Below are 19,064 nucleotides of genomic sequence, written 5' to 3'. Positions count from 1 at the left end.
GAATAGCTACTGTGTTTTCACCCTGGTCTAAGCTGAGTTAAAGTAACAGCTAGTGGAAGGTATGCTTAGTGTCCTTACTTGGGATTTCAAGAAAAAGTTTGTTTTTTTAAACTAGACTTAGAAGCTTAGTATTCTTACTTGGGATTTCAAGGAAGTTTGTTTTTAAACAAGACTTACAAGTCTTGCAAGACTGCATGATGTAGTGGGGCAGAGTGATATATTGGGAATCAAGACTGGAGTTCAAATTCTGTCTCTTAACATAGCTATGCAATAAGCCAGTATTGCACTTACCTCCTCCAGTTCTGTTTCCTCCATAAATTAGAATTGGGGAATGGATGAATAAATTGTGGTATGTGATTGATGGAATATGGGAAATGATGTGCAGTTTGCTCTCAGAAAAACTTGTCATAACCTCTATGAAAAAGTAAAGTGAAATGTACTGTGTACAAAGTAATGACAATATTCTGGGATGATTGGCTATAAATGACTGCTATTCTCAGTAGTACAGTGATACACAACTACTCTGAAGGACTTATGAAAAATCTTGTCTATCCCCAGAGAAGGAACTGATTTTGTCTGAATACAGACTGAAGCATACTTCAATCTGTGGGCAATCTGTTTTCTTTCACAACATGACTTTTATGGAAATGTTTTGCATAACTTCACATATGGTCTAGAAATTCAAAATATCTTAAAAACAAGAAGTAAAAGAAAGACAGTTATTATATGTACAGGTGATTTCCACCCCCCCCTTTTCCCTTCCTGGGCTGGAAGCCATTTACCAACAAATATTAAATACTTAAGAGGGGAAGAGTCATAGGAAAAATGTGTCTATTTGAAAAGTGTACCACATCCCTATGCCAATGGTGCTATGTACTGTGATAAATCTAGAAACAAATTGGAAAACTTGACTGCCTTTGGGAAAATGTGCAGTGCCTTTAATAAATTCAGTATTCTTCCTGAAACAAAAGGCTCATGATTTAAAAAACCAATGTTCTTCCAGTGATCTTCTATGGTTTGACTCATAAAACACTACAATCACTGAACAACTGAGGAAGCTGGGGACTAAGAAGGGGAAAATGAAGATAACAGGGTAGGCTTAAAGAGCACATTTATGCTGTTTAATACATATTAATGCAGCACATTGTGAAGAAGAATGCCACAACAGCATAAAAGAGAGCATCAGAGAAATATGTGCCCATTTGAAAAAATAAATGGGCTAATCACAAAGTCGGTAGAAAGCAAAGATAACTGATGGACAACTGAGTATTCCCTTCAGTGTCCTTGCAATATCAATAAATATACAGGAAAGTACCCAAAATGTGTGTGTCCCCAGATTTATGGGGGATATGGATAGGAGTTGCATAGATAAGCAGCCATTCATGAATTATAATGGCATTAATAGGAAAAAATAACCAAATTAATGGCATCAGATCTATCTACAGGAGTACTGGACCAGTAGTCATAAAACCAATGTACATTTATATAGTTTCTTATAGTTTATAAAAATATTTACAAACATCTCAGTATTTACAACAATCTTCTAATACATTGATCCAATGCTTTTAAGATTTACAATCCTTTCCCCATAGCTTTGTGAGGTAAGAAATACAATTGTCATTATTCTTTTACAGATATAGAAATTTGAAGGAACTGATTGATTTGCCCCATGGTTATAGAAGCTATTAAGTGTTGGAGCAGGAACTTGTGCGCACTTCATTATCTTAACTCTGGATCCAAGGTGGTAGTGGTGGTAATTGTTACACCATCACGCTGCCTCTCATTAAGTAGGCCCAATAGATACCATTATATCTATTTTACAAATAGAGATATGCAGGGTCTGTGATTTGCCCAAATACAGAGCACCCCAAAGGTTGACTTCACCAATCCACAAGACTAACAGGAATTTTAAAAAGAGCACGAAGCAATATGAAATAAGAGGGAATTTCCTCCCCTTAGAAAAGTTCAAAATAGACAATGCTTGAAATGGCAACTCAGCATCCTTTTTGTACTCCTCTAACTAGGCACTCATCTCACTCTTACTATGGCTCTAAGGCTTTCACTGTAACACAAACCCAAGTCTGTCCCATGCCCCCAAAGCACTTGATGCTCCAAATCATCCACCTTTTTAAAAAAGATCCATTTTGTTAGTATTATGTGTTAGAAAGCAAGCATGCTGGCTGATTCACATTATATGAGTGACTTAAACATCAAAGAAACCCCTATTTTGAAAAGAGGATGCCTGTTAACGAAAAGGAATTTCAAACAGTAAAAACTACTTTCACCTAACAGGCAGATAAGCTCTCTTCAGACCTATACCTATGTTCAGTTTCCTGTGTTCCTACTTTTCACAACTTCACTATCTGAACAAGTTTTTGGTGTTTTTCAAAATGAAGAGAGGGTAGCCATCTGGACTTGAGACTTTTGCCTTGTAAATTGGACAGTGACTATATAGTTTCTACTGCTGTTCCATAGCTTTATTTCAACTCAGTCCAATACAGAAAAATAAAAAGTGATTCTTTACCCTTTTCCTCAATATATTTTACCATATTTTACACAAAAATAGATGATCAAAAGGTAGATGCTTACTCTGAAAGCCAGTTTTCCACAGTATAACAAAGTATATAGAAAAGAGTAGTGAACTGTTTTTTAAGTTATCAAGTAAACTCCAAATATGTTCAGATGTCAATTGTGCCCAGCTCTTCATAACTCCATTTAGTGTTTTTCTTGGCAGAGAGATAGAGTGGTTAGTCAGTTTCATCTCCAGCTCATTTTACAAATGAGGAAACTGAGGTATACTGTTAAATGTCTTGTTCAGAGCCACACAGATAGTGAGTATCTGAGGCCAGATTTGAGACTTAAAAGGAAGAGTCTTCCTGACTCCAGTCTTGGTACTAAGCCACCTAACTGACCAAAACTAAATTGCTCTCAGCAGTGATACACTATTCATTGCTCACAAATTATATGGAAATCAATACCTCAAAACGTTTACTAATACAAAACAGCTTTATCATTTTGTTTTACCAAAGCTGGACTACCAGAATGGAATTTAGTTTTATGAGCCAAGATCCCCAACAATAAGATATTTGTCATACTTTAATCTTTATGGAAAAAATCCTTATTGTTACCAAATATAAAAATTTGCTATATTAGAAATGTTATAGCAATACTTTTAGACACTAACCAATATGTGACAGGGACGAGTGGGAAAAAATAAATATTTAATTTGATATGTGCTCACAATACATGATCAAAACAAACTCAAAAGGGCAGGAACTTTTTCTTTTCTTAAAACACACACAAAAAACCTTTTAAAACATATCCCCCCTACTTCCACTTCATTTTTTGTTTGTCATTTCATGGTTTTTGACAAACATAAGTTTGGTAACTGATTATTTTATCATTCATTATTCATCATCATTTTTCATTATTGTCCCACTCTCACTAACAGTGACCTATCCTGTCTCAATTTTACCCGTCAGAATAGTACAACATTGATTCTCATCTGATCTCAAGACTTCTGATATCTTCTCCTAAAACAATGATTCTACCTAACTAGTACTTTCCATTTCTTACAATGAAAAATTATGGGAAATTAAGGTTACTGGAAATTAAACCTGAGCAACATTAAATATTAGAGATAATTGAAAATCAAAAGTTAATATGCTATCTAAATTACAAAAATTCCTATACTTTTAAGAAATAATAACTCAAATCTTCAGCCTAATTTATAGACAAGCTGATTTAAACAAATTAGGAAATATAAATGGCTATCTAAATTTGTAACCCTGCATTTTATACAGCATCTTATATTAAATTGGTTTCATATACAGTTTAACATGTCATTTTTGAAGGCCTTTATTGTGAAGATAACCACTCTCTTGTCTGACAATCATAATATGCTTGTCAGCGATTACTCTGGACCTCCACGCTGCAAGAGAAAAAAATAAAAGATTACATAATGTTTCAAAAAATACTATCATACTTTTATGAGGTAACAAATGAAAACACATACTTGAATAAATTCCATCTCTTCTGGAGACATGAATTTCCTCCTATATTTCTGAGGTAATGTTTTTACTATTTCAGCAGAATCTGGTGGACCACGATTCATTGGCAAACCTGATGATTTACCACCCAAAGAATGTTGTGATATTGCAGAAGAGTGAGATGGAAGCACAGATGATGTTAAAGATTCGGGTACTGAAATGAAGAATTTTAAAATCAGAGAAATTATCTAAGAATTTTATAGTATTTCTTGTACTACATAAATTAATCCATTCTTGCAACTACAATGCAATTGTAGACACTAATGTTGCACAGAAGCAACATGAATAATATATTAAGGTTTGAGAAAATAAATTATGCTGCCTTGCCTCTACCTCAAAACCCCTTTCCACCTGCTGCCTCATTGAATCTCCTTCCCTTTCTTAGTGTTGGCCAAGGCCTTGCTATCTGGGAGGCTCTATAGTTTTAGCATTGCTGCATTTTCTAGATTCCTACCACTTACGATCCTCAAGGAACAGGGGAATGGAATCAGGAAATTGGGAGGCTGTAGGGCTTTCTTCCATTGTTTTGCTCAACATTAACTGCCTGTCAACTTCTCTCTGGATAACTGGGCAGGATTATTTCATTAAAATTGTGTTTTTAAACTAAAACAGTGTCATAGTCTAATTCAACTGAAGCAGCAAAATATAGCAAATAGAGTGCTAGGCTTGAAATCAAGAAAGATCTTGGCTCAAATCATGCTTCAGAACTAAGATGCACTTCATTCAAGCAATATTCCAACATATATTTAAAAGGCGTGATAATGTTTATTTGTGACTAATATAGTAGCATATTATACACAAACAGTTGATCTCATCCTTTGTGATCTCTGGGCAGCACTGGACAGTTTCCAGAAAACTGTAAAGTTTTCTCTTCCTTGGGTGTTCTTGAAACACTTCTTTTATAATACAACAGCTTCTCAGTCTCATTTACTGAACCATTCTTGTGCTGCTCCAAAATTGTGGGAATAACCAAAACTGTTCTGAGTCTCCCATCTCTCTAAGTGACCTCTGTTTTCATAGGATCATAGTTATTTCTATTCAGACAACTCCAAAATCTTAGCACATTGGGCTTGGAGTCAAGAAGGCATGAGTTTAAATGCAATCTCAGACATTTACTAACCTGTAACTCTGAGCAAGTCATATAACCTCTATTTGTCCCCCTTCATCTGTAAAATGGGAATAGTTGCTTTGAGGATCAAATGAAATAATTACTGTAAAACATTTAGCATAGTAAGCACTATATATATGTTGGCTGCTATCACTGTCATTATTACAACATCCGGCATCATAGATCATCAACTTCCTATTGGATATTTCCCTTTGGATAGCCCCATACTTCAAATATTTTCTCCCAAATTCTCCCCAATTTTTCATTTCTGTTGACAGTGCCACCATTGTTCTAGTTCTAACCTCAGGATCATCCTCAATTTTTCATCCTCATCTCTCACAAGCAGACCTTGTCATCTCTATATCAATGTGTCTCAAATCTCTGTCTCCATTCACATGGCTACGATCCAAATTCAGCCTCTCTTTACCCCTCCCACTTTCTTTCTTTGAATCCTCAGAACTTAGCAGGGTGCAAGAAACAGCAGGTGATTAATACATGCTTTCTGACTGACTGAACATACTGCAATGTTTCGAGTTTCTTTCTTTTTTAATTTAATCTTCTATTTAATTAGCAAGTGATAGTCCTATGGCACATTTTGAACATATTAGTCCCCTACTCAAAGGGTTCCAGTGTCTTGCTCCTATATTTCAGATAAAACACAAAAAAACCTCTATTTGGCACTCAAAACCCTTCCCCATCTGGAACTAGCCTGCCTTACTACATATAACTTCCTTTCTATGTATTATGTTCCAGACACACTTACTCTTTCTTGTACAATCAAAAAATTACCTTGTATTTGATTTGTACATACTTTTCATTTACTTATGTGTGTACATGTCATTTCACAGAACAGGACATAAAATACTTGAGAATAGGAACTGTTTCATTTGTTTTGCTTTTGTATCCTCAGTGCTTAAGCACATTGTAGACATAGGATGTGCCTAAGTGCTTGTTTGATTGCTAGCTACTGTAACTCTTGTAAGCCATTTAATCTCTACTATCTCAAGTAGAGAATTCTCAGATTTATTAACTACAATGTTTTCAGAAGGGAGTTCTCTCAGCTGAAAAGTTTTTTGTTAGCATAGTTAACAGATCCATTAATTACTTTCTTATAAAATAATTTGCAAAAAAATAACAGTTGTTGTTAGGGATCAACTTTTGTTGCATAATTTGTCATACTATATTAGTCAAAAATCACCAATCATACATCTTTAACAAATAGGAATACTGCTTGAATGAAGGGTTTTTAAATGGAAATAAAGGAGATGGTAGAGAAAGCAAGAGGAAAAGGTAAAAAGGGCAGAGAAACCTCCGAAGACCTTTTTTCATTTAAAGATAGTTATTGCCAAGATTTCTTTCCAGTCTAGAGATCTAAAGAATAAAATGAGGGATAAAGTTAGGGGAAGCATCTAGAAGAAAAAGGAGAGAAAAGGAAAGGGAAAATGGGAATGAAATATTAGATCCACAAGAAAAAAATACTTTACCTAGAAGAAAATTATATTTTACGTTCCTTCTCCATCCCCTGTATTTCTGACATAAATTCAATATCAATGAAAAGGAAGAAACAATCTAATATGTCATCATTGCCTCTATATCACTTCCCAATACTTTATGTGCCTTATCAGTTTTACATTAAAGAAGTATAAACTAGAAGAAAAAGATAAATAGAAAAATTGGTCCTAAATTTCCCTGGCATAGAGTAGCTAATTAATTAACAGTTAAATTAAACTCACTCTATTCCACTAACATCCACTAACATGGCTAGCTTGAAAAAATAAAAAATAAAAAGCCTCCCTGATTTATGAAGACATAACAATCAATGATAAGAAAGAATGCAATTTATCATATGTATCTGAGGTAAGAAGATACTTACCATTCAGTTTGGGGTAGCCTTTTCTGTCAGGAAACCTTATTAATGGAGTATGTGGCTTGACTACCTAAAAAAATAAATAAATAAAAATATGAGAATTAAGATCACTTGTAAAGTCAGATTTACAAAGTATACTTTGATTCAGAAATTATAAATGATGTTGTTTACCCACCCTCCCCAAACCCTTAAAAGAAAACTAATAGAATGGTGTGGATGTATTTCCTTTGCAAAATCATTTCCATGATCACTTTCTTAATTGAAAAAATACTAAGTAAATATCAACATTTCAGTTATTTCAGGAAGGATATATCATATATCATACCTCTATAAATGTGTACTTATGTAATATTTTGCATTTTTAAGAAGCATTTTCACATTATTTCATCTTTGTTAAATTGTATTCTATTAGTTATATGCAAATGCTTTTTCAAGAGAAAAATGGGAAGGGAAAGGAGGGGGCGTGTCCAGATTCATTAAACTAGTGGGTAAAGAGAATTCTAGTCTGATGTTTCTCCCTTCCTCCCCACCAGACTATACTTAAGTTTTTAGCACAGAAGAAAAATATACCCCTCCCAAAAAAATGCTAAAAGATTTAGAAAAATCATCTTTAGAGAACATTATTTCCTTTGGGCATAACAGCATATAGCTCAGTTATAAAATAAAAGTTGGGGTGTGAAATCTTAGGAGTAAGTGCCAATTACATTCTAATAACAATTTTTTAAAATTATTTTAACAATGAGCGTTTTTAAAAATACTAAAATCATTAAGATAAATTTATAGGAAAAAGAGAGACCAGGTACTTCACATGTCAATCAATAATATTAATTTTACAATTTATAGGTGGATTTGAGTGGTCTGATATGCTCCTCATTATTGTCTCAGAAACTGTTATCACTGACTAATAGATTGTTAATTGGCAGCCAGCAATGTTTGTCAAACTATAGCACTCCCAAGGCTAAGGGACCTTAAAGTTATTACTACACCCCATCAATACCTTCACTAATAGCAACAGAAATGGTTTAAGAAAACCTCCCAATAAGCAAATTTGCAGCATCCTTCACCAGTAGTTCATAATTTATTACACCCATCTAAAACCAATATTAGTTTACTGCATTTTAAATAATTATGTTGCTAATAGTTTCTGATTACATTATTATAATCACATTGTAGTGTTGTTCTGCTTGATTCTTCATTCTGTACCAGTTCATACAGGTTTTTCTCATGTTTCTCATATTAATAATTTCTTGTGGACCAAAAACATTAACATTCTTGTCTGATTATATTCACAGAAGTTTGTTCAGCTATCACCTAAAAAAAAAAAAAAAAAAATAGGTACCCACTTTGTTTTTCTACTACTATGAAAAATGTTATCATGAATATTTGGAGCATATCAAACTGCCACTGACATACTTGGGCTATAAATCCAGCAGTGGGTTCAATGGATCAAAGAGCAGGAAGTTTAATATCTCCTACATAATCCCAAATTGATTTCCTGAATTGTTTGTCCATTCAACTAGTTTGGATGCCTTTAAACCTCTGACACTGACTCTTTATCATCTTTGTTTGATGGCTGATTCCTCAATTTTCATTTGCATTCTCTTACTATTGCCCCTTGTTTGGGAGTACTTTTCCCTCTAATGGCTGCTGACAGCTTCCATTTCTTCTTTTGAAAACTTTCTTCATATCCTTTAAGCCAGTAAAAAATCTACAGGGAAATGATGGCTATCTTAGATTTGAATTAATTCCTCTAGAGATGTCAGAGAAAAATTTATGTTTTATTAGAAGCAAAGAATTTTTTTTAGGTTTATATTTTCTCCTACTTTCATTGACTAGATCACTAAATCCATTTAGAGCTTCTTTTGGTATATACGATGTTTATCTGTCAAATAACTGGCAAGTTGCCAAGAAGGTCTTGTCCCATAACAGGATGGAGTTTGTGTTTTTGGTTGTAACAAACATTGGTCCACCATGTTCCTTTACTTCTAAGTCCTCCTTATCTAATCTGTTTCACTGACATACTTTTTTTTTTTTTAAAGCAATGCCTCATCATCTACAGGAGATCCTTCTATCTACTGGACTGCACATTATCACTTCATGATAGCATGTTTTCTTTTTTCTTCTTCAGTTGATATCAAAAAGCATATACTTCAGTCATTTCCCACTTGATTAATTAGTGGTCTAAGGATAAGAAAGTTTTCCCTAAATTCCTAAGAAATGCAAATTAAAACAACTGAGGAATCACTCATCAAATTGGCAAAGATGATAAAAGATTAATATTGAAGGATTGTGAGAAGGCAGATATATCCATACACTGTGACAGATATGTCCATACACTGTTGATAGAGCTCTAAATGGTTGATCAAACTATTTAGGAAATCAATTTGGAATTATTAGGCTGGCTAGGGGGAGCAGTAGAGTGTAGAGCCTGGCATCAGGACAATCTAAATTAAAATTTGGCATCAGATACTTATTAGTTATGTGACTCTGGGTAAGTCACTTAATTTGTTTGCCTTAGTTTTTCTCATTTATAAAATGGGGACTATAATAGTACTTATCTCCTTAGAATTATTTATGTAATTTGACATAAGAGTTGTAAAGTGCTTAGCACACAGCAAGTGCTATGTAGAATGTTGTCTATTAATTCTAAAACAAAACAGAAAGTCATCTATTCTAGAGGATGGCAGAACAAATTTCTATTAATTTAATGGAATGTTACAGTTTCTTAAGGAATGATAAATATGATAAACATGAGAAAACCTGTATGAACTCTTATAGCATGAAGAAGAGCTAAGAGAATATATAACAAAAAGGCAACATAATCACCTCATGACTTTTTAGACTTTTTAGAAGAAAGTACATTGAAGAATTGGTGTAGAATATGATTCTGGCTTACATCAATGTATACCAGTGGTATAAAACTCAAAATAGAAAAGGGACAATTTATCAATACAAAAAGATTCTTGCAGACCACGATTAATTTAAGTTTTAAAATGCAATATTCTGATCCAAACATTTTGGAGAACAATTTGGTACTATGCTCAAAGGGCCATAAAACTTTACAAACCCTTTGACTCAGAAATACCACTTCCTAGGTCAGTATCCCAAGAGATTTCTGAAAATGTATATATATATATATATATTGTACAAATATATTATTAAAAATGAGGAAGGGGGGGGGGGACACTTTCAGAAAAACCTAGGAAGAGACCTGATACAAAGTGAACCAAGACAACACCGTATATAGAAATAGGAGTATTATGATGATTAAGTAGGAAAGATTTTACTATTCTGATTAATATAATGATCTAAGATAATTCCAAAGGGCTTATAATGAAAAATGTTATCTACTTCCAAAGAGAAAACTAATAAAATTCTGAATATAGACTGAACATACTTTTTTCATTTTTTTTTTGGGGGGGGCCAACATGGCTAAAATGGAAACTTGTTTTACATGATTTCACATATATAACTGATATATTGCTTGCCTCCTCTGTAGATGGGGGAGGGGCAGAAGAAATTTGGAACTCAACAAATGTTAAAAAAAAAAAAAAGTTAAACCAAAAAGAGATGTTTCAAAATCTGAAAGGAAAAAAAAAGGTAATGTTATCTATTTTCTATTGTATTATTAATTTTTGTTAAATATTTCCCAATAACATTTTAATCTAATTGGGCCCACTTGGAAATACTGCTATCTATCATCCGTTTGATGACCTAGATCATCACTAGAAATCCATTATTTCTAAGATTCAAAGGAACAACAAACCTCTAATTTTATGTATGTGTGTATGTGTATCTCAATTGTCAATGGAAAAACATTCAAATAACACTAATTTCTCTTTATCCCTCCCAGCCTATTCACTCACACAATGCTTAAAATAAGATTTTCTTTACTTTTAAGTATTTAAGAAAGCTCCAAAAGTAGTCAGTTAAAGAAAAATTGAGAAGGGGAAAAGTAAAGAAATGGTCACTAATCAAATAACTCTAAATGTCTACTTATACTATATTTATCTACAGTTTCATTAACTTAGGCTAATGAAGCATACTTCATTGGTTGAAGTACCTTTTACCACCAACTCAGTACTTTTTTTTCTCCCACCTCTTATTGTGGTCACACACATCCCACCCCAAACCCTATAATAAAATCACTTGCTGGCTAATTTCCATAGTCCCTTTGGAACTCAACAAAGCTGGTCCTCAGGAAACAAATAATCAAATCAAGTCCAAAATTGGATCCCCACTCAAAGGCTTGGCTTCAACTGTTAGTGTTAGAACAAGAGCTTTTCTTCTGCTGTCAAGTCTTTGGGAACCATGAGTCTTCTTAAGTTTCTTGAGAGAGGTATTCCCAGTACCTGAGGTACTGTTTAGAACAAATTAATTGTTTAATAAATAGATGAAAATAATTAATTTTGGAAGAACAGCTGGTGATGGGGCTATGAATTTGTGGGTTCTAGAAAACAATTTTAAATCAAGCCAGAGTGACTCAATTGTTCACACCCATTTACAAAGCAAGCTACAAGGAAAGATCCGCCGGTATATTAAAAATATTTATAGTATTATTAATAATAAATTGAAGCAAACTAGATATACATTGATTAGAAAATGCTGAACAGATTGTGACACAAATATAATAAACTAAAAAAATATGAATTCAAAGTTTATTAGAATTAAATGAACTGACAAAGGCTGAAGTAAAAATAAAGTAATCACAATATAAAGGAACATGGAAAATATCAAGACTTGGATCAATGCATTAAACAATTTTGACTCTTAAAAAACCTATTTACTAGTTATGTCTTTCCTCCCCACTCGTTGTATAAATTTAGTAGATTAAAGAGAGAATAAAGCTTATGTTAATCAGATAATAAATAATCAACACGTTGGTTTGTTTTGCTTAACTGTTTCTTGCAGCAAGAGTTTTATTGAGGGGTGTTACTGAGAAATCAATAAAACTTTTTAAAGAAAAATTATGGTAGTGGTGTTAAAGGACTGAAAAAGAGCTAAGTCCTTTAAAAAGGGAGGGAAGGAGGAATAGATAAGTCTTGAAATTATAGAGCTAGTGAATTACAGTTCCTGCAAAATATTTCAAAAGGAAGATTTAAGCTTTTAAGGTACCGGATTTAGATCTTGAGACTTGAGTTTATTTAACTCAATCCTTCATTTTATAGCTGAGAAAAAAGGATATATACTAGAGAAGAGGGGTAGAATATAATGGGAACCTATGTTCTAATTCTAAACCTGGAACATTTCTCAATATACAGCACTATTTAATGCCAATCATGCCAAAGGGAGTGCAGCAGGCCACTTAGGGCCCCATATCCTTGGCCTTGTGCTATTAAATATTTTTTCAATGACTTGGATCAAAGTAGGCATGTTTTTGCTTATCAAATGACATAAAATTCAGAGAGAACTAAAGCAAGCTAGATGAGAGATTCAGGATCCAAAAAGATTTTAAGAGGGTAAAAAAATAGTCTAATGTGAATTTCATAGTTGTTTTGCAGTCATTTATTACTATCTGACTCTTCATGACCCTATGAGGGGAGAGAGGTTCTTGGATACTGGAGTGGTTTGTCATTTCCTTCTCCAACTCATTTGGCATATGAAAAAACGAAGGCAAGCAGATTTAAGTGACTTGCCCTGGGTCCCACAAGGACTAAGCTCTTCTTAACACCAGGCCCAGTGCTCTATATTTGTCACAGTTCTATTTTGGAGTTAAAAGTAAAAATCACAAGTAAAGGATGGAAGACATGAGACTAAAAGAACAGTTTTTGTGATTCAAACTGCAAGCTCAAAATGGATTAACAGTGTGACCTCGCAGTCAAAAATGCATTAGTTTCCAGAATGATCTCAGAAAAACAGAACACCATTGAGGCATTAAAAAAATACATAGAGCAGAAAGGAATTAGGGCAAGAAAAAGTTTTGAAAATGAGTCTAATTTATTATATATATATATATATATTAAATATATATATATATATTAAAAAGCTCTACATGAGATTCAGTTTGAGCTTTCTACTATACATATGGAAATGCTCATTTTATTTTATATTTTAAATTCAGAATGCAAAAAACAAAAATCCAAAATAATTCAGTAGCATTAGTGACATTAAAGCTGGTAGTGTTTCTATAATGAGGGAAATGATAGTCCTGTCCTACTCTTCCCTAGTTCCTACAACAGCTGAAATGTATTTTGAACACATTGAGAAAGGATATGACAACCTGTAGTAATACATACCAGTAATCATACCCAATGGAATTCAATTAAAATAAATGGTTAGATTTAGCCAAGAAAAGTCAAGATATATATATATATGGAAATGACCCACATGTACAAAAATATTTACAGTAGCTCTTTTTGTGATGGCAAAGAATTGGACATTGAAAGGATGCCCAACATCCCTTCAATGGCTGAACAAGTTCTATATAATGTAATGGTATACTATCGTGCTATAAGAAAGCAGGCAGATTTCAGAAAAACCTGGAAAAATATGACCTAATGCTGAATGAAGTGAGAACAATCACCTATGTGTGACAATCAACTATGACCGATTTGGCTCTTCTCAGCAATGATCTAAGAAAATTTCAAAAGAATGATAGAAAATACAATCCACATTCAAAGAACTATGAAGTCTGAATGAAGACCAAAGTATTTCACTTTTTTGTGTGACTTTTCCCTTTTCTGTTTCTTCTTTCACAACATGATTAATGTGGAAAACATGATTCCACAGACATAACCTATTATCAGATTACTTGCCATCTTGGAGAAGGAGAAAAAATTTCGAACTCAAAATCTTATAAAATATTATTTATTAAAAAAAAAATGCCATGATACTTGTCTTCAAATATTTAAAGGTCTACTGTGTTTAAAAGATTAGGTTTGTTCTCCACCTCAGTTAAAAGAATTAATAAATGAAATAAATGGGGCAATAAATGAAAGTTTCATAATAGTAGATTTCAACTTGATGTTAAAAAACTAAGAAGCTTCCTAATCGTTATAGGACCCATATCAGAGATTTAGAGCTAGGAGAAACTTCAAAAGCTATCTTAACTCAACCTCATTTTGCAGATGAGAAAGTTGAAGCCCAAAGAGATTAAGTGATTACAGGGGGTGGAGGGAGGGAGGGGAAAAATCGAAACATAAGCGAGTGCAAGGGATAATGTTGTAAAAAAAATTACCCTGGCATGGATTCTGTCAATACAAAGTTATTATAAAATAAAATTAAATTAAAAAAAAAAAGATTAAGTGATTGCAAAGTTATGCAGGTAGGTAAAGGAATCAGCTAGGTGATGCCAGTGTGTTATAGACCATGTCTAAGTAAAAGGGCAGGTCAATTCTCCAAGAGCCTCCACAGCTGTGAATCATACCACTTGAAGGAGCTGCAAAGCAGCCTTTATAAGTAAAGTAAACAGATGTTCCTTGTGGATTGGGAATGAAATAAATTGGAGGCAGAGGGAAGAGGAGAGAGGTCAGAGAACGCAAGTGCTTCTCAGTCTCCTTGTATCATCCTCTCTCATGAAGAGATACATTCTACAGGTCTGAGACCTCCAGCAGCCACTGGCAGGTGGCTCCTGTATCATAACAATAGTGCACAGAGAGTCAGGCCTGACATCAGACTCATCTTCATAAATTCAAATCTGCCTTCAGATATTTATGTGACTCTGAGCAAGTCACATAACCCTGTCTGCCTCAGTTTCCTCATCTGTCAAGTGATCTAGAAAAGGAAATGGCAAACCACTTCAGTATCTGTTATGATTCTTACAAGGTACTAAGACTGGAATTGAGAGAGACAATAATTATCTAATTTAGCATGGTTCAGTATGATTGATCTGATCCTACAAGGAGATATTATGGGCCAGAACTTAAAACAAGGTACTAAGTGGAATTGAGACAATGGTTAAATCTAATTTAGCATTGATTTAATCCTACAATAAATAATGGTTTCCTAGTGATATAAGGATTGGAGTATACTCGGTGCACAGCATATAAGCAAAAAGCTCTCAGGGCCAGACACAGAAGCCCACAAGCCCACTCTCAGAGGCAGAGTCAGATTCATTCCATCTTCCACCTTTGTGCTGGCTGGAGGTTGAAGCTGGAGACGCAAAGAACCATTAGCAAGAGCTCTCCGAACCAAGGACAGAGATAGGCCTCTAAGAAAGCTAATTGGGCTATTTTGAAGGAAACAATAAAGGATCTGGACTTTGACTCCTGGCTGCCTTTGGGGTGATTATTACTTTTAACTGAAGAAGGCTTTCTCCAGAAGCCCCCAAGAAACCTGCTCTCAGAGAACATTATATTTGAGAGAAGAACACTGAAGAGGGACACTGAAACAATTGAATAACAAAAAATAGTAAAACCAATTTCTACTCGGATGCTCTGACTCCAAATCCAGTACTCTTTCTATTGTATGTAAAGCCTTGGAAGTGAGGGGTTTACTTGTCAGCAATGTTGAATAAAAGCCTTGGGATCATATACATGTTGGGATTGGTTAATCACAAAGATAGCAGCTTATTTGGGAGACAGACACACACACGTGAAAAATACTAAACCCACTAGGAAAACTCTATTCCTTCTTCCATAAAAGTTTTTCTTTCTGTTTAGCTTAGCCAGCTGAAATTTCAATCATCTTTGAAGGTTCAGCTCAAATACTAGTTACCTTTTCCTTGATACTCTTTTCCAATTGTTCATAATACTTTCTTCCTCCTTTATGTACTTTTTATAGTCTACTCAGCATTATATCTGAATGCATGTTTTAGATCATAAGCTATTTGAATATTATCAATTCATTAGGCAGGATTTATTAATTGCCTGAGACAAACCAGGTACTGTATAAGGTGCTAGAAATACAAAGCCAATAAATAACAAAATCCCTGCTTTTCAAGAAACTTATTTCCAAAGGGAAAACAGGGAACTAGGAAAGATAACCCAAAGAAGTAGTTCTTATGCTCCACTCTAAATGAAGCTAGTTTTTAAAAAGCAGAATGGAGGAGGACATTCTATGCCTGGGGACAGCCTGTGCAATGTCATTAAAGTAAAGACCATAGGTTATTTAGCTTGTGAATTTCCTGGTCCGATAAAAGATTCCAAATAGGAAGAAAGACATAAGATTTGAGCTAACTTTCATTATCTTACCTGTTTATTGGCAAAGTAAATTGGAAATCTGAGATCAATTTTGTAGGAAACTTCTACAAGTGACCTGAGAAGTGTTCTTCTCCAGAACAGACCACACCAAAACCATAGGACTGCATCAGATGTTTCTAGAGGGAGGGAGACATCTACTTTTTTTAAATTTTCTTCTTTTACCTGTAAGGCCTACTTATCAAAGTCCCCTTTGATTTCTCAATCATCCATTTTTCCATTTTTCCTTTCACACATAAGTTCCAAGAAACCCCTAATAATGAGGTATGTATTTGGTCTAAAAGAGTTGGCCAAATAACCATCCTTTTTAATAAAGGCCTTGTTAACAAAATAATTTGCCCCTTCCTCCAAAAAAAGGATAAATAAAATGGAGATCAAAGGTCCTGTGTTAAGAATAGCAACTCAGCAACTAGGCCATACTTTTTTGGCAAGAACACGGCAGGTGTGAAGAGCAATAATATACAGTCTAGAAAGATATAGGAACCAGATTATGAAAGGATTTAAATGCCAAATAGAAAAGTCTGCATTTTATCCATGAGGAAATAATATAGGGAGCAAGAATCATGGTCGAATTTATGTTTTAGGAATAACTTTGGTAACTGTGGAGGCTGAATTAGAGAAACTCAAGAAGATCAATTGAGGAATTGATTGCTAATAACCTGGGTGAAAGGGCAGAGACAACTGATACAGTAGTTGACAGTATGACTAGACTGAAGGGGTAGAGTCAAGAAACTGCAGTGCATAACCTAGCTGCCCTAATAATTATCTCTACTAGGACTAGTTCAGTAGGTAACATAATTGAACCCAGAAGGAATGAGATCATCCAGAAAATGTAAACAGGAAAATAAGTGATCTAAAAAGAGAGCTTTTAGACATTTTTAGTAGGAGGTGGAGGGGGTGGGAGAGAATTGAAGATCAGCAAAGCAGAGTGGAAGAGAAATCAAAAGACAGGTAAATGTTACAAACCTATAGGAACTTATTGGTTTATAATTCACTTTCCTCACAACTACTATGGAAAGATAAAGCAAGTATCCTTATTCACTAAAGAGAAAGATGAGACTAAGAGGCAAAATGCATAATCAATATTCTAATAAAATAGGGGTTTAAGAGGATTCTAAGTCAGTCTTCCTAAAATCGAGCACCTTCCTTCTCCTATAGGTATTATCAAGCTGCCTTGAGGTCAGGAACTGAGTTCTTATATCACCTTTGGATTCTCTTCAGTACATAGCAAAGCTATGCTGACAAGTCAATACTGAAATGAAAATTCTAGGGAACCTCAAGTATCTTATTCACAGAAATAATGACTAGACACGTATACAACACCTTAAGGTTTCCAAAGCACTTTACAAATATCACACCAGCTCAATGCAGTAAATTCTCCATTTTACAGATGAGGACTTTGCCCAGGACTATGCGGCTAGTAAGGATAGGGGTTGGGAATGTACACGTGCTTCTTTCAGCTCTAGCTCCAGCTAGCTGCCTCTAGCACAGCAGATGAAGTCTTCAGTCATCAGTCTTTCGTTCATCTCTTCCCTTTAAGGCTATCTAGAGCCACGTCTGGGATTACATTTAGTGGTTTGAATGTTTCCATTACCAAACTTCCAGCTCCTCAAAAGCAGGGGGTTGTCCTTTGCCTCAGAGTTTAGCAAGCGCCCGGCTATGATAGATGCTTAACGTTTCCTGAATGACATTCAGTTATACTTCAAGTTTGATGTTGGGGTCCCTCCAGGACACTCACTAGAGGAATTCCCGAGTCCTTGACAGCACGCACCAAGTGTCCTCCCGGACCCGCCCTAATTTCTTTCCCGCCCCTCCTTCCTCCCTATTGGCTGTAATGGAACATTACCTGCATTGTGATTGGCCGAGAAAGAGTTGGAATGGCGGAGCCCCACCTCTCCCTGCAAACAACCGGGGGCAAAGCTCCAACACAGAGAGGGAACGGTGGGAGCAAGAGGAACCCCGGCCGAGAAGAGGGGCCGTATCAGCCCGGGACCCATTAGCCCTTCGCTCTCCACGGCCTCACAGAGGCCACTCGCCGGCACATACCCCGTCCCACCGCAAGGGCAACCGGGCAGAGTCCAACGTCCACCTCCACACACTCCACCAGCAAGGATTCCTCACCCCTTCCCAAACAGTCCCAGAGCCGCCATCAGATCCTTTACCTACCGGAGGAGGTGGCCATTGACCAGAATCTGCCCAGTCCCACCTGGAGGCCAAGAAAAGTAACCCCTGATTTTTACCTGCACGACCCGAGTGGCCGCCGCCATCTTGCTGCCCATGGCGACCCAGGGGGATGTAACGTTTCCGGGGCAGGCCGACAAACTCTCTTAAGAGTCGGCGGCGCCCGCGCCTAAACCTGAGGTCTTTCTGTGACGTCACTAGACGTGACGACGCCCCGCCCGTTCCGAAGACAGTGCTCGATTAGCCCCGCCCATTTCTCCTTTAGATTCCTTTGGTCCGGATGATTCTATGCCTTTGGTACTTCCAGAGGGCATTTAGGGAAATCTTAAGATTTATTTGTTTTGCCTTTTGCCTCCCCCTCATGCATGAATTTCAATCAGTACCTTACAAAATACATTTTCCAAAAGAAAGGGCCCCGTACAAAGATATAAAAACTTTCTGTAATAGCAAAGAACTAAAAAGGATCCTCAAAAATTAGAGAATGGTTTAAATTATGATATAAGGTTGATTTTTATTTTTTGCTGTTAAAATAGTATTTGTCACATGGGATGGCTTTGTGGCAAGGGGAGGAGAAAGGACACAAGGAATACTATGATGAATGCTATTTTTTACAATGAAAGAAAACATCGGTAAAACTTAGAATTATGGCACTTTTTTTAATGGAAAGTTTTTTTTTTCAATTTGCAAAAAATATAACATTCGTTTTTTAAAATACTGGGTTC

At 35.2% G+C, this 19,064-nt stretch overlaps 1 protein-coding gene across 2 annotated transcripts; it reads right to left on the bottom strand.

The window, feature by feature from the left end:
• Positions 1-1,480: 1,480 nt before the first annotated feature.
• MRPS36 (mitochondrial ribosomal protein S36) lies at positions 1,481-18,593 on the bottom strand. 2 transcript variants are annotated; one of them, XM_051991688.1, is made up of 4 exons: positions 18,402-18,593; positions 7,031-7,094; positions 4,016-4,203; positions 1,481-3,931 (listed from the first exon to the last, which is right to left on the bottom strand). In XM_051991688.1, the coding sequence occupies exons 1-4, from the start codon at positions 18,438-18,440 to the stop codon at positions 3,914-3,916; spliced, it is 309 nt and encodes a 102-aa protein (XP_051847648.1). In that variant the 5' UTR covers positions 18,441-18,593; the 3' UTR covers positions 1,481-3,913. The 2 variants fall into 2 exon arrangements, with proteins under 2 accessions (XP_051847648.1, XP_051847644.1); XM_051991684.1 differs by lacking the exon at positions 18,402-18,593 and adding an exon at positions 8,191-8,307.
• Between the last annotated feature and the right edge of the window lie 471 nt (positions 18,594-19,064).

This window comes from Antechinus flavipes, chromosome 1, assembly GCF_016432865.1.
Source record: "Antechinus flavipes isolate AdamAnt ecotype Samford, QLD, Australia chromosome 1, AdamAnt_v2, whole genome shotgun sequence".
NCBI classification, from domain to species: Eukaryota; Metazoa; Chordata; class Mammalia; order Dasyuromorphia; family Dasyuridae; genus Antechinus; species Antechinus flavipes.
This window is presented reverse-complemented; position numbering and strand designations above follow the sequence as displayed.